Here is a 14880-nt window from a genome sequence, read left to right as displayed (position 1 = left end):
ATGGGGCACATGTAAAAATGGGCCTGATGAATGGGACATTCATTTCTTTATTTTTGTTACATATTGTATAATAAGAGCAATATTTCTGTCTTGTAGAGTTTACACTTCTGAATGCTGTTTGTCGTATTTATGAGTGGTAATTCTAAGTAACCTTGGGAAATTTGTTTCATGCTTTAGAATAGTAACACCTTCAGCTTAATTTTTTCCCCATTATTGGTGGTCATAGTTTTTTGTTAATAACTATACAGCAGTTACATTTTGTTATTTTAATGAATCCCACTTTCCTAATACTTTCATATTTTAACTGCTACAAGTGGTGTTCTCAGATATATGCATTTGAATTCATGCATTGTTTGAAATAAACACTATGTCATATAACATTATTTTATTTAGCAGATTGTTACTTTATGGTTTTGTATCATTAAGAAATCAAATTGAATTAAATCTGAGCATGAAGCACTTTCAGAAGAATACAAAATTCTCCATATTCATTGAATGCCTCTACTTTCAGGTTCACATTGTCACATTGTATAACAGGAACAAGAAATGAAATAACATTTGACATGCCATTTAACAACATGTTGTAATTTGAGAAGAGACTTTCTTTGTACTGATTACAGCATTTTGAGACAATCAAGTTTCTGTACTAATTTTAAAGTTCCATATGATATTACTGTGTGTAGAAACCTGAAATGTGCACTCCTGCAGAATTAATCTCAGAGACATCTTTAGCCAATGATTTCTTGTTCCTGTGTTTTGAGATTGGATTAGTTGTTTCTCTAAAATCAATAAACATTAGTAAGCCAAGCCTCTCCCTCTGTAGCGAGAAGTATCTAGTTAGATTTGGCTGCATGTTGTTAATATTGGTATGTAAGAGAGAAGTTGTACTTTGAAGTAATTCCTAGTTGTTTGCTTTATTAAATAAGCTTTTTTTTTTTTTTTTTTTATATATAAACAAGCTACCTCCTAGCCATGTACACATGCAGTGCAGTGTTTTGCCTAATTTTAAGACACACTCAAATATGAAGTACAGTATTCTAAATTTTACCTGTTGCTTGTTGTCTTGCAAATAAACGATTGTCCCATAATGGTTATTTTGGTTTTCTTTTTATGGAAATCACTACATAATGGGGGGATTTCTAAAGGCTGCAAGCCTTTATGCATGAAAAAATTATCTGGATGAGAGTTGTTGCAATACCAAAATTTCAAACTTCAATACTAAGAAAAGTTTTGAAATTCAATAACCAACACGGTATACAAACTGTATAATGTATTTAAATAAATTGCAGTTCTGTATGTATTAAAAATCTTTATAATGATGAAAACAAATTACAGTTCTAGTCATTGAAGCACAGGATTAATTAGTTACATTAGTAGCTGATAGCCTTTCCTTTAACCTTAATGCACATTACGGCCCATACATCAAACTATATTTCAGATCCACCCACAGTCATAGTATAGGAAGAGTTTAATTTTAAGCTGCTTTGTTTCTCTAACAATATGAGGAAACTGGAATAAAACAGTGTTGTGCTGAGCAGCACTTTTCATGATATATCTCAAAGGAATATGCACTATGCTGTTGCATTGATGCAAATTCCGTCCAAGTGGCCGCCACAGCCAGTCAGATCCAATCGACTTTCACTGTAGTCACCTTTCTGCAAGTCATTTTTTACTGTAAACACAAGAGTATATGAGCACACAAAGGAGTATTGCCACTGTTTATGCCATTGGACTGCAACGTTATAGCATCTTACATAATGTAGTAAATGTGCTTAATTTTTTTTAAATTGCACATAATAAAGTATTTTACAGAAGTACACTTTGCAGTAAGGATTTAAAAATCGAGGAAATGACAGATCCCAAGTGCTAAAGAGTGTTGCTCTGCATTGAACAATGCAGGATAAAACAGATCCACAGGTAAAAATAATTGCAGGCCGCTGTCTTAATGTGTTAAACATTTAGCTAAGTACAAAATGTTTTATCCTGTATAAGTAAAATAACAGTAACTTCCCTACTTCAAACACAGCAGTTTACAAGGTTATAGAAAAGAGGCTGCAACTCTTGCCCTGCCCTTTGGTGGACTATAAGGCCCAATTGTCAAAGCCATAGGGAACCATAAGAACATTATTAGTGTAGGCTGTAGAATTGATACCATGATAAATAAATACTGAATGGAAAAGTCTGACATACCCAACTAGTCTGTGACAAATTCGATTTTTGTCTTAAAATCATAAGGGGGGTTTGGGAATCTGTGTTAATGACAACCAATGAGTACCCGCCTGGAGGTACAATGCATATAATGCAACAGTGGAGAATAAGGAATTGTGGGTGTTTTGGACCTTGCAAAGAGAAGAGAGGCAGGTTTGTCTGATATCTCATGTTTTACATACCATGACAGAATGGAAAAAAGGAAGAAAAAAAAAATACGAGGGGCCGGGATTGCAGCTGAATTTGTCATAATTTCAAGCATTTTGCATGGCCGCTGACTCTGTTAGGTAGCACGTTATTGGCTGTCAGAATGTATCAAGCTCAGGATCATTTGAAGATGTGAAAGTACCTTGAAATGTTTGCTTAGTTTTGTATAATCTGTTGTCTCCTGCAACTCCTAATTTTTAAATCTGACTTCCCAAAGGCATCAGCATCCAGCAACTGCAATCATTCAGTTTCACAACCCCTGTGACTAGAAATCTTGCCATTGTGCTGCTGGGTTTATCTTATCATGCATTTATATCACTAACCAAATGAAGGATAATGGTAGAGAGCTTGTTCAGTATATTCCAAAAACAAGACGATTTCAGTCATTTTTCAGCTGCCCTTGATGAGAGTGTGACATCAGAAATACCTGACCTTTGCTGTATTTAAATTAACACCTTATGTCCTAAAGTGTTTTTTTTTTACATTATTGCATCTAAATTACATACCCAACAATGAATGACTTTATTCTGCTTATGTGATAAAGAAGCTTCAAATAACTGAAGAATATTAAGTAGTAGCAAAATACCCGCGCTTCACAGCGGAGAAGTAGTGTGTTAAAGAAGTTATGAAAAAGAAAATGAAACATTTTAAAAATAATGTAACATGATTGTTAATGTAATTGTTTTGTGTATTTGGCGGCAGCGTGACAAAGTTGTTTTCGTCTAGCTGCATCAGAAAATGTACCACGACGTCTGACACAAATTATATATGTGTGTGTGTGTGTGTGTGTGTGTATGTATGTGTGTGTGTATATATATATATATATATATATATATATATATATATATATATATATATATATATATATATATATATATATATATATATATATATATATATATACACTCACCTAAAGGATTATTAGGAACACCTGTTCAATTTCTCATTAATGCAATTATCTAATCAACCAATCACATGGCAGTTGCTTCAATGCATTTAGGGGTGTGGTCCTGGTCAAGACAATCTCCTGAACTCCAAACTGAATGTCAAAATGGGAAAGAAAGGTGATTTAAGCAATTTTGAGCGTGGCATGGTGGTTGGTGCCAGACGGGCCGGTCTGAGTATTTCACAATCTGCTCAGTTACTGGGATTTTCACGCACAACCATTTCTAGGGTTTACAAAGAATGTTGTGAAAAGGGAAAAACATCCAGTATGCGGCAGTCCTGTGGGTGAAAATGCCTTGTTGATGCTAGAGGTCAGAGGAGAATGGGCCGACTGATTCAAGCTGATAGAAGAGCAACTTTGACTGAAATTACCACTCGTTACAACCGAGGTATGCAGCAAAGCACAACCTTGAGGCAGATGGGCTACAACAGCAGAAGACCCCACCGGGTACCACTCATCTCCACTACGAATAGGAAAAAGAGGCTACAATTTGCACAAGCTCACCAAAATTGGACAGTTGAAGACTGGAAAAATGTTGCCTGGTCTGATGAGTCTCAATTTCTGTTGAGACCTTCAAATGGTAGAGTCAGAATTTGGCGTAAACAGAATGAGAACATGGATCCATCATGCCTTGTTACCACTGTGCAGGCTGGTGGTGTAATGGTGTGGGGGATGTTTTCTTGGCACACTTTAGGCCCGTTAGTGCCAATTGGGCATTGTTTAAATGCCACGGGCTACCTGAGCATTGTTTCTGACCATGTCCATCCATTTATGACCACCATGTACCCATCCTCTGATGGCTACTTCCAGCAGGATAATGCACCAAGTCACAAAGCTCGAATCATTTCAAATTGGTTTCTAAAACATGACAATGAGTTCACTGTACTAAAATGGCCCCCACAGTCACCATATCTCAACCCAATAGAGCATCTTTGGTATGTGGTGGAACGGGAGCTTCGTGCCCTGTATGTGCATCCCACAAATCTCCAACTGCAAGATGCTATCCTATCAATATGGGCCAACATTTCTAAGGAATGCTTTCAGCACCTTGTTGAATCAATGCCACGTAGAATTAAGGCAGTTCTGAAGGCGAAAGGGGGTCAAACACCGTATTAGTATGGTGTTCCTAATATCCTTTAGGTGAGTGTGTGTGTATGTATGTATGTATGTATGTATGTATGTGTGTGTGTATGTGTGTATGTATGTATGTATGTGTGTATAGCTTTGGTCACTGAGTGCAAGGGAAAAATAATAAAATATAGTCTAAGTTATTAAACAGTAAAACATTAACGTTTTAAGAAGTACAGGTACATTGAGCACTACTGGAGTGGTTGTGGGTAAACTACATTTTAAAGACTGTGTAACACAACAGGTAAGTAGTACTAACAGCAGCTAAAGTGTATATGGATCATCTCTCGGTAGTAGATCCCTTTTGAAAGGCGCTGCACGACAGCTGTGGTATAGAAATTGCATTTTCTATGTGAACGTTCAAATTTCTGCCTCTGGTAATGTGCCTTACCGGCATTACCAGCAATTAAAGAAAATTAGTTTTGTGTCCTCTGCAGTGGTAAGAGAGAAAGGCTTTGGTTTGGGATAAAAGGAAAAAAGGTGTAAAGAAAGGAAAGTTGCCTTTTTCTTTTATATAGTATAGAGAGATGTGTTCACTGACTTTATGATCGCCTTTTGGGGACAGTCGCGGTGGGTCTTGTGTAGACTGGTGAGACGTCCCTGCCATTAATCGGCTGTGATGGCACTGTCAGTCCTCCACTCGTGTGCGTGTCTTCATAATCCGAGCTGACGACCTCATAATCGTATATGTGCAAAAGAAAGTGCGAAGCGCCTTAATATTAGTTTGCCGTGGTTGTTGAAAAGGGGTCCCGTGTTTAGACTTGTCTGGGCTATAGCTCAGGGGGAGGATGAAGAAAATTAAAAGTGCTCACTTTGACTTAAGGCAGAAGCGCAGTCAGCGTCTCAAATCCCGGCACAGCTATCCTCGCGCGCCGGCTGCTCGACTTTTGCTGGGCAGTTTTTGCAGACACGTTCACGATATCAAAAGTCTCAGCGCTTTATATATATATATATATATATATATATATATATATATATATATATATATATATATATATATATATATATATATATATATATATATATAAAATAGCAAAAATACCTGCTCGCAGCTGAGAAGTAGTGTGTTAAAGAAGTAATGAAAAATAAAAGGAAACATTTTAATAATAACGTAACATGATTGACATTGTCATGAGTGTTGCTGTCATATATATGCCTGCCTAAATAAGTCACCCTCACTTCGCTCTTACTTTTTTACCGTTCATTTAATCATGGCAAGTGGCGGAAAATTTATAAAATGGAAGGAGGATTACACTGAGTATGGCTTTACCAAAACAATTGTTGATTGCGAATCGATTATTCATAAAGCTTGAATTGGTAATCTGTTTTTCTGTGTTAAGCTCATATTTTTTCATACTTTTTCTCAAACCAAGGTGGTGCGAGGGTAAAATGAATAGATATGCGCTGATCAAAGTAATCGGTGTACCAGGAAATCATTCATTGACAAAAGTTCCCCTTTGCTTGTAATGCAAAGTGTGATTAAATGCATTATTTTTTTTAACGCGGTATGGAGCACATGCATCGAAGCTTCTCAGCTGTGCTTGTGTAAAGAAAAGGAAAGATTTAAAAAATAACGTAACACAATTGTCAATGTAACCTTTTGTAAGTAGTGCCTGGAGGATTCAGTGTGGAGAAACTCTAGAGACAGCGTGTGTATTAACTTGTGGATTTTTCTATTAGTATTTGGTGATAGCGTGACGAAGTTGCATCGAAAGACGGCGTTCGCCGCGGAGCCTAGCTCAGAGCGAAATTAGGTAAATGGGAGGGGTGATGATGACGTGACTCCCCCACAAACACAGTGTCTTGGAATTTGCATAAGCACACCCCTTAACGTGCAATTTTAACTTAGTTACAAAGTGATCAAAACTCTCATTTTTATCCTGCGTCCTCTCATTAAACTTGTATCCCGCATTACCCGTGGGCATGAAAAACGCCAGCGGCAGCCTGTCTATGAACTTAAGTTAAAGTTTAGGTTTACACCGTGCTTTCTTTCCGAAGTAGCAGCACTCATGAATATGGTAGTATATGTCACTCGCTCGCTTCTTATTGTTTCGCTGCCTTCTCAATTATATAATGCATGTTTTCTTCAGCGCTTTTTGGAGGTCTTCGTGGTTTTCTACGCACTGCGTTGACAGTCAGTTCACGTGATTACGTGGGAGGAGTGATGATGTCACACGAAACTCCGCCCCCCACGGCTTTCGAGCTCAACTCCATTACAGTAAATGGAGAAAAATACCTTCCAGTTATGACCATTACGCGTAGAATTTCAAAATGAAACCTGCCGAACTTTTGTAAGTAAGCTGTAAGGAATGAGCCTGCCAAATTTCAGCCTTCTACCCACACGAGAACTTGGAGAATTAGTGATGAGTCAGTCAGTCAGGGCTTTGCACACATACATACATATTTACATATAGATATATATATAGATAGATATATATATATCGATATATATATATCTATCTATCTATATATATATCTATCTATCTATCTCTATCTCTATATATGTGTGTATATATATGTATATATATATAGATAGATATAGATATAGATATAGATATAGATATAGATATAGATATAGATATAGATATAGATATATATAGATATATATATAGATAGAGATATATATATATATATATATATATATATAATATATATATATATATGTACTGTATATAGCAAAATCCCCGCGTATACCACGTTGTCAGTTCAGCAGTCCGGTTGTAATATGACCAAGCTGTGCACTGAGATTACTTTTGAGAATGCAACGTCTAGTTTTGTCCAGGAGGAAAGCAATGTTGCCTCAAATCAATGGCAACCTTTTGTGGGGTGTGTCACTGAGACTTATTAATTGTCATCCCGAAGCAGAGACTTACTGGAAATTTGAGGCATTTGAATTGAAATGGGAGATCAGAGGGTATAACGGTGATGCGAGGAATACATTTAGCTTGTGGCGCTCTGCTGTTTTTTTTTGTGTAGCTGCCTTCACACAGCTTCCCCGCTGCTTTATAAACGAACGCCATATGAGGCCGGTATTTCTCCTTGCTTCGCGGTTCTGTACTGTTTTATTGTTCATTTATTATGATTCTTATAGCTGTTGTGTAGCTATTCGAGACTTACTGTACAGTTCAGGTACCCATTTCCTTTATTTAATCCGCGGCTTGTACGCTATTTTTTTTGTTCGTTTATCACGATTAGAGATATTGATTGACTGCCTGCTAATTTAAGGCGCTCCGCTGGCTTTTTGTGAAGCAGCCTTTACAAAGCTTCTCCGCTGTTTCATAAACGAACGACATATAAAGCCATCCTCTTTTCTTGCTTTGCCAAGAAAGCTGCCTTTTTATTTAATCCACGGGTTCTCCGCTGTTTTATTGTTCGTTTATTACGATTATTATAGTTCTCTTTATATATCACGTTGTCAGTTCAGCACTCTGGTTGTAATATGAGAGCTGCGCGAGCTCACTCCTGAGAATGCAACGTATAGTTATCCAGGAGAAAAGCAATCTTGCCTAAAATAAGTGGCAAACTTTTGTTGGGTCTGTCCCTGAGACTTTTTACTTCTCATCGCGAAGCAGAGCCTTACTGGAAATAGGAGGCATCTGAATTGAAATGAGAGATCAGAGGGTGTAACGGGAATGCGAGGAATACATTGAGTGTGGAGAAACTCTAGGAAACCCTGGAATCAGTTTTGTTTTGTGCCTCAGTCTTTAAGCTATAAGTGTACCAAGTTTAGATTGCATATCCCATAGCACTGCAAAGTTATACTGTTTGGCTCAAGGTGTACCACTATTTGGAAACATTTAGTCTTTTACACCTAAGCAAGCTCTCAAAAACGAGTGTAGTAGTTGCAGTTATGTTTTTATTTTTTAAAGAAAAAAAATCTGTTTACCATTAGACAGAGAAACATTCACATTTTGTTCAAAATTTGGGGTTTTTGTGCTGAAATTCACACATCTTCTCTTGCCTTCTGTTGCATTTGCCACACAAAGGTTAAATGTGTTTTTATTCATTTATTTTTTTTTGTTTTTCCTTTTTTTTCTTTTGCATTTCACATCTCCAATAAACTAAGTGTATACATACATTTTCCTACTAGCTTATTCCAGTGTTTGGGGCAATGCCTTTCCTGGCAGCCTTGGGTACAGGGTAGTAAACAACCATGGTGGTATGCCATGATACAAATACATTTGATTGAAGAGTGGTTCCCTGTGAAAGTTAGCCGGTGCATTTGATCAACGGCTGTTGGTTCCTCCTACAAAACTTTGAGCAGTTGTAGCATAACAGTACTTCACTGGTACTCTTAAGAAGTTGAAACTGGAAGAGCACTGCTCAGAAAGCTAACATAGGAAGAACGTGCAGCAGGTAGTTTCTGGATATGGAAACTGAAGCCATGACATTTAAACTGTAAAGCTACACACTGCAATGCTTCCAAGTTTTACTAAGCAGTACTTACAAATCAAGCATAGCATCAAGTCCTTCAGCAAATGCATCATTCTCAATAGAGTCAAAACTATGACATACTGTATTTTAATAATGAACATTTATTTGAAAGAGTTTTTACACCTTGGGAGTGTAAAAATGGCATTATTGCTTTTGATTGACTTGTGGGTTTATTGCAACCTACACAGAATACTTTGAAATATTGTGGTGTTCTGATGGCAGGACACCCTGTACATAACTAGTTCATGTATTAAGTTTCCTAACAGAGTTTTACATTTAATTTTAATTTTTTTGCCCAGATTATAACATCTGAAGAGGCAGAAAGAAGAGGGCATATATATGACAAGCAAGGTGCTACATATCTGTTTGACCTGGACTATATAGAAGATGTATACACAGTGGATGCAGCACATTATGGCAACATCTCTCATTTTGTGAATCATAGTGTGAGTATCAAATTAGCACTGAATACCAATGAATAAAAAATAAGCTGCAAGCAACAAAGCCTGGATTACAAAGGTGTGGTGCTTTTTGTTTTTCTTCTATTCGCGTTATAAACAACTATCTTATTAAATAAGAAGTTTAGTCAGAAACAATTATTTAGTGATATTAAACTAGAATGTATTTTTAAGATGACTTCGATCAATATGTCAAAATAATAAAATATTCTAAATACAGTGTTATACATTTTTGGCACTATCACACACCTCTAATTTTCATTGTACTTACGTTTTGTTTGTGCTGTGTGAGAGAGATTTTAGGATGTTTTCTTCACTTTACTGCATCCTGCATATCAAATTTTCTACTTTTTCTTTTCATTTGAATTTTAGTATTTGAACTACAGTATGTAGAGATTTTCATAAGTTGTTAAACATTGACTAGGTATGTTTTGTTAGTTAAAATGAAAGTAACCTGCATTTACAACAGGAACTAATGTATTGCCTCTTCAAATCTAGTAGCATATCTCCCCAGCATATGAGAAAAATACAAGAGCTGTGTATAGTTATCTTAAAATGCTGCCCTGAATAGTACCACAAAATGTTTGGCTGGCTTCTTTTAAGTTTATTGTTTAGTATGCTATATTGATTTCTTTATATTCCTTTGTTTTTCTTCAGTGCAACCCCAACCTACAAGTTTACAATGTTTTCATCAATAATCTGGATGAACGGCTTCCGCGTATTGCATTTTTTGCCACACGAACAATCAAAGCTGGTGAAGAACTAACATTTGACTACAAAATGCAAAGTAAGAGTACAAAATTTACCATCTGCTGCTTCCTATACATCTTCTTTTTTTAGTTCCTTATACATGCAATACAGTTTTCTATTTCTAAATGTTGGTATAAACTTGTCCTGTATTATAAGTTTAAACACTTTTTAAATCTGCCCCATATCACTTCCTCTTTCTTCACACATACGTCTACCCTAAGTCATCTTATCTAGACCGTACCTTATTAGAGCTAATTTTGAGCAGTTGGTAATTGTAACTGCTTTACTCTTTGAACATGTGTTTTTCCAAAACACTGTGAAATCTATTATAATTGTCACTAGCTCCTAATGATTTGGTGACATCTATCTCATAAAACGTAATCCTACTTATTACAAGATACTAAATATAGTTATGCCATCCACCCCTTAAAAATAGTCGTCGATTACATTTAAGAAATGCTCCTGTGCACTGCTATTTGTATGGCTCGCCCAGTTAATATTTGGGCAATTGAAGTCCTTCATGTTTGTGAAATCTCCCCCCTACTTGTTTTTTTTAATATTATTGAAATTGAAATTATGTACATTTGGTTCTTGGCATCTTTTTATGTTATTTTTACACTTGACAGATGAGGAATCCTTCCTTGTGTTTTGTAGTGAACCTTTTTGTTACTCTTGCACAGTCCAGAGTAATGATTAAATTCTTTTGTATGTTATTTATTTAGAACAACTTCTTGTAAAATTAAGCATAACAGGTAGTGTTAATTGTCTCTTTATAGTTGCATGGAAAATGTGCAAGAAACATGTAGTGAAAAGCAGCAGGACTTGGATTGCTTTTAAGTAGTTTGTATTTTAGTTATAAATTATTCTCTATCAGCAGTGATACGTTGGTGTTTTTAAACTTGACTTTGAATGTGTGGTAACCAACCTTGCCTTTATTTTCACATTCACAGTTGACCCAGTGGATGCAGAAAGTACACGAATGGATTCAAATTTTAGCCTGGCAGGAATGACAGGCTCTCCAAAGAAGCGACTTCGAGTGGAGTGCAAATGTGGTGTTGAATCTTGTAGGAAGTATTTGTTTTAAAATTTTTGCAAGTGTGTACATATATATACATATATATATTCAAATTTTTATTTTAATGAATGGGTTGGGGTGGATGAAGCTATGATAGCTACATTGAATCGAACAGCTCATTAGATGTTTTGGCTTTGCATCCAGGCCTTTTATTACAGTTGTTGAATTATGCTAAAAAAAAAGGCAGGCATGGTCCAGCTCCCAGCACAGTCTCATTTTTGAACAAGATGTGTCCTTTCCTAATGAGTCCAACTGCATTTTACAGACAAGTCTTTTTTATTTCTTGCTTTGTGCTAAGACCAAAATGCATTGGCGGCAGGCATTTGTTCTTTCTGGTAGCTTATGACAACATACCAAAAATATTAAGTAATGAAGGACTGATAGAGGACGAGTGAAAAAAATCTAAGATTATACAGTTTACATTTTATTTCCATTTAATCCTACTTACTGTCCGCTATCTGTATTTGTGTCTACATTATATGCATTTTCAGTTTTGCTATTCAGAATCTTGTTCTGGCTAAAGGCTACAAGGGAAAAATGTGGAAACACAAGTGTTCAGATTATTTTTATTTGTAAATTATTATTTTTTAAATTGGTAGTTTAGTTCGCATTCCCATTTTAACTATATATTTATAGTGCAAAGCTTATTTCAACACTCTCAAAGAAAGAAAAAATATGAAAGATTGGGTTGGTATGGTGTAAAATGTGTTCATTTTTATTGGCTAAATACTGATCCACTACAACAAAAAAATTATAGGTGGTTTATTGCTTAATTCAGAAGCAAGCTATTTATGTCTAGTTTTTTAAAATTATGGTCTTAAACGTAGAGTTAATATTTTGTATGTTTTAATCATGTTTACATTTTATGTTCTACAAAATATACAGGCGTTTGGTGCTGGATAGTCTTGCTGTTCAGTAAATAAAACCCATCCATTTTATTCTCCACCTGTTCTGAGATGTTTATCCACAGGGAATGACATGAATGATTTTATTAGAAAAAATAAAAATGTACCAGATACATTTTATGCATTTCAGAGTCATTTTCCAAAGAGAGGATTCTGATCATACCTGTTTATTATATTTTAAATTGGGCATATTAAAATTACAATGTGCAACTGAAAAAAGCACTTGTGGTCAGCTTTCTATTACTCCAGGCTTAAATCCTACGTTTTGAAACCCCTGTTTTTGTGTACAGATTAACAATCTTTAGAAAAGACTTGTAATTTAGGTTTCTTGTGATTTGGTACAGCTACCATTATCCACATAGATAATACTAACACAGTGTATGTTGTTTGAGTGATGAATTGTAGGATTTGCCAGAAATGAGCTTCAGAACAATTTTGAATTGTGAAGTTATTTCTGCTTTTATGTAACTATACTTAACAAATTTTAATATACAGGTAGATTTTGTTTCTACTTAGCTGTGCTGAAATATTGCAGGAAAAAAATTCTTTAAAATGAAGATGGGCATGTTTGTTTCTATGCATAAAGTTGTTGGGGTTTCTTTTTTAATTCATGAAGACACTGCTGCTAAACTCATTTTAATAATTGCCTTAATAACCATCCATTACCAGGATGTAAAAAGATTTCAAACTGTACATACGAGAATTTGTTACTTTTTGTATCGTCTGAAGAAAAGTCCCGGGATTTTTCATGTTTGTCAACGTTTTCGGGGAGTGGGGATACTTCCTGTTCATAATTTATCACATATATTCTAAATCTAACTGTCCCTTCATTGGTAATGAGATGTTAGAAGGCCTTTAATATTTCAACACTGAGCTCATGCAGTGTTTAGCTGTTATTTCAAGGCAGGGTATGTTACTTTTTGGTTTTTAAGGTGCCGGGGTTGTTTATGGGTGGGTGATTGCAATTTTGTTAATTCCATTGTGTGCTATTGTTTCAATGTGATATTTCATACCATTTTAAACAGAAGTGTTTCCTTCTCTAATTTATGTTGTAAATAAAATTTTATTGTACACATAAGTATAACAGATATCTTAATTTCTAAATCGTTGTCAGTTTTATATTAATGAGATAAAATTAAAAATGTACATATGCAAATTTGTAAAAATGCCACCTTATGCAATTCATAATTGCTCCTTATCTATTTGAGATTTTCAAATATGAGAACAAAGTTAGGGGACAAAAGCCCAGTTTGTCCCCTGTTTATTTCTGTATATATAGTACCTGCATATTTTTAATGTTTTCTAATGTGACTTATTTGTTCATCTCTGTGATTTTAATTACTGGCATATTTAGCTGCCCGATAACATCCCTTTTGCACATACTGTACATGTTCTCGTTGCCAGAATATACAGCATTGCATTTTGCCCCTGCTCTTCCCTTTGGTGCCCAAACCATATGAAGACTTAGAGAGAGGTGATTATATCATGAGTGATTTTGTATTGCTTATTGGCTGGACATGTACAGAGCATAGGTAATTATTACCTACATGTGACAATCCTACTACAACAAGTAAGGCAATTTGTATTATGAAACCAAAATTATACACTGCTGGCCATTAACACTGCAACACTGGGAAAAACATGTTATATTGCTGTGAAACTTGCAGAAGTAATACAGCATAGCATAGTGTGAAAATGATTGCAAGAACAGCACATTTGAGAATGATATATACTGTATATATACACATACACACACATACAGGTGCTGGTCATAAAATTAGAATATCATGACAAAGTTGATTTATTTCAGTAATTCCGTTCAAAAAGTGAAACTTGTATATTAGATTCATTCATTACACACAGACTGATGTATTTCAAATGTTTATTTCTTTTAATTTTGTTGATTATAACTGACAACTAATGAAAGTCCCAAATTCAGTATCTTGGAAAATTAGAATATTGTAAAAAGGTTCAATATTGAAGACACCTGGTGCCACACTCTAATCAGCTAATTAACTCAAAACCCCTGCAAAAGCTTTAAATGGTCTCTCAGTCTAGTTCTGTAGGCTACACAATCATGTGGAAGACTGCTGACTTGACAGTTGTCGAAAAGATGACCATTGACACCTTGCACAAGGAGGGCAAGACACAAAAGGTCATTGCTAAAGAGGCTGGCTGTTCACAGAGCTCTGTGTCCAAGCACATTAATAGAGATGCGAAGGGAAGGACAAGATGTGGTAGAAAAAAGTGTACAAGCAATAGGGATAACCTCACCTTGGAGAGGATTGTGAAACAAAACCCATTCAAAACTGTGGGGGAGATTCACAAAGAGTGGACTGCAGCTGGAGTCAGTGCTTCAAGAACCACCACGCACAGATGTATGCAAGACATGGGTTTCAGCTGTCGCATTCCTTGTGTCAAGCCACTTTTGAACAAGAGACAGCGTCAGAAGCATCTTGTCTGGGCTAAGGACAAAAAGGACTGGACTGCTGCGGAGTAGTCCAAAGTTATGTTCTCTGATGAAAGTAAATTTTGCATTTCCTTTGGAAATGAAGGTCCCAGAGTCTGGAGGAAGAGAGGAGAGGCACAGAATCCACGTTGCTTGAGGTCCAGTCTAAAGTTTCCACAGTCAGTGATGGTTTGGGGTGCCATGTCTTCTGCTGGTGTTGGTCCATTGTGTTTTCTGAGATCCAAGGTCAACGCAGCCGTCTACCAGGATGTTTTAGCTCACTTCAGGCTTCCTGCTGCTGACAAACTTTATGGAGATGC

General features: G+C 35.9%; 1 protein-coding gene across 1 annotated transcript in view; it reads left to right on the top strand.

Annotated features, from left to right (window-relative positions):
* LOC120542706 (histone-lysine N-methyltransferase SUV39H1-like) overlaps positions 1 to 11388 on the top strand; it is a 46888-nt gene extending 35500 nt beyond the window's left edge. Inside the window, exons 4-6 of the mRNA XM_039775331.1 lie at positions 9223 to 9369; positions 10039 to 10168; positions 11082 to 11388. Of these exons, the coding sequence (XP_039631265.1) occupies positions 9223 to 9369; positions 10039 to 10168; positions 11082 to 11215 (411 nt within the window). The 3' untranslated portion in view covers positions 11216 to 11388. The remainder of the gene's footprint in view (positions 1 to 9222; positions 9370 to 10038; positions 10169 to 11081) is intronic.
* Positions 11389 to 14880: the final 3492 nt, after the last annotated feature.

This window comes from Polypterus senegalus, chromosome 13 (assembly GCF_016835505.1).
Source record: "Polypterus senegalus isolate Bchr_013 chromosome 13, ASM1683550v1, whole genome shotgun sequence".
Lineage (NCBI taxonomy): Eukaryota > Metazoa > Chordata > Cladistia > Polypteriformes > Polypteridae > Polypterus > Polypterus senegalus.
The sequence above is the reverse complement of the archived record's forward strand: the minus strand, read 5'-3'. Positions and strand labels throughout refer to the sequence as shown.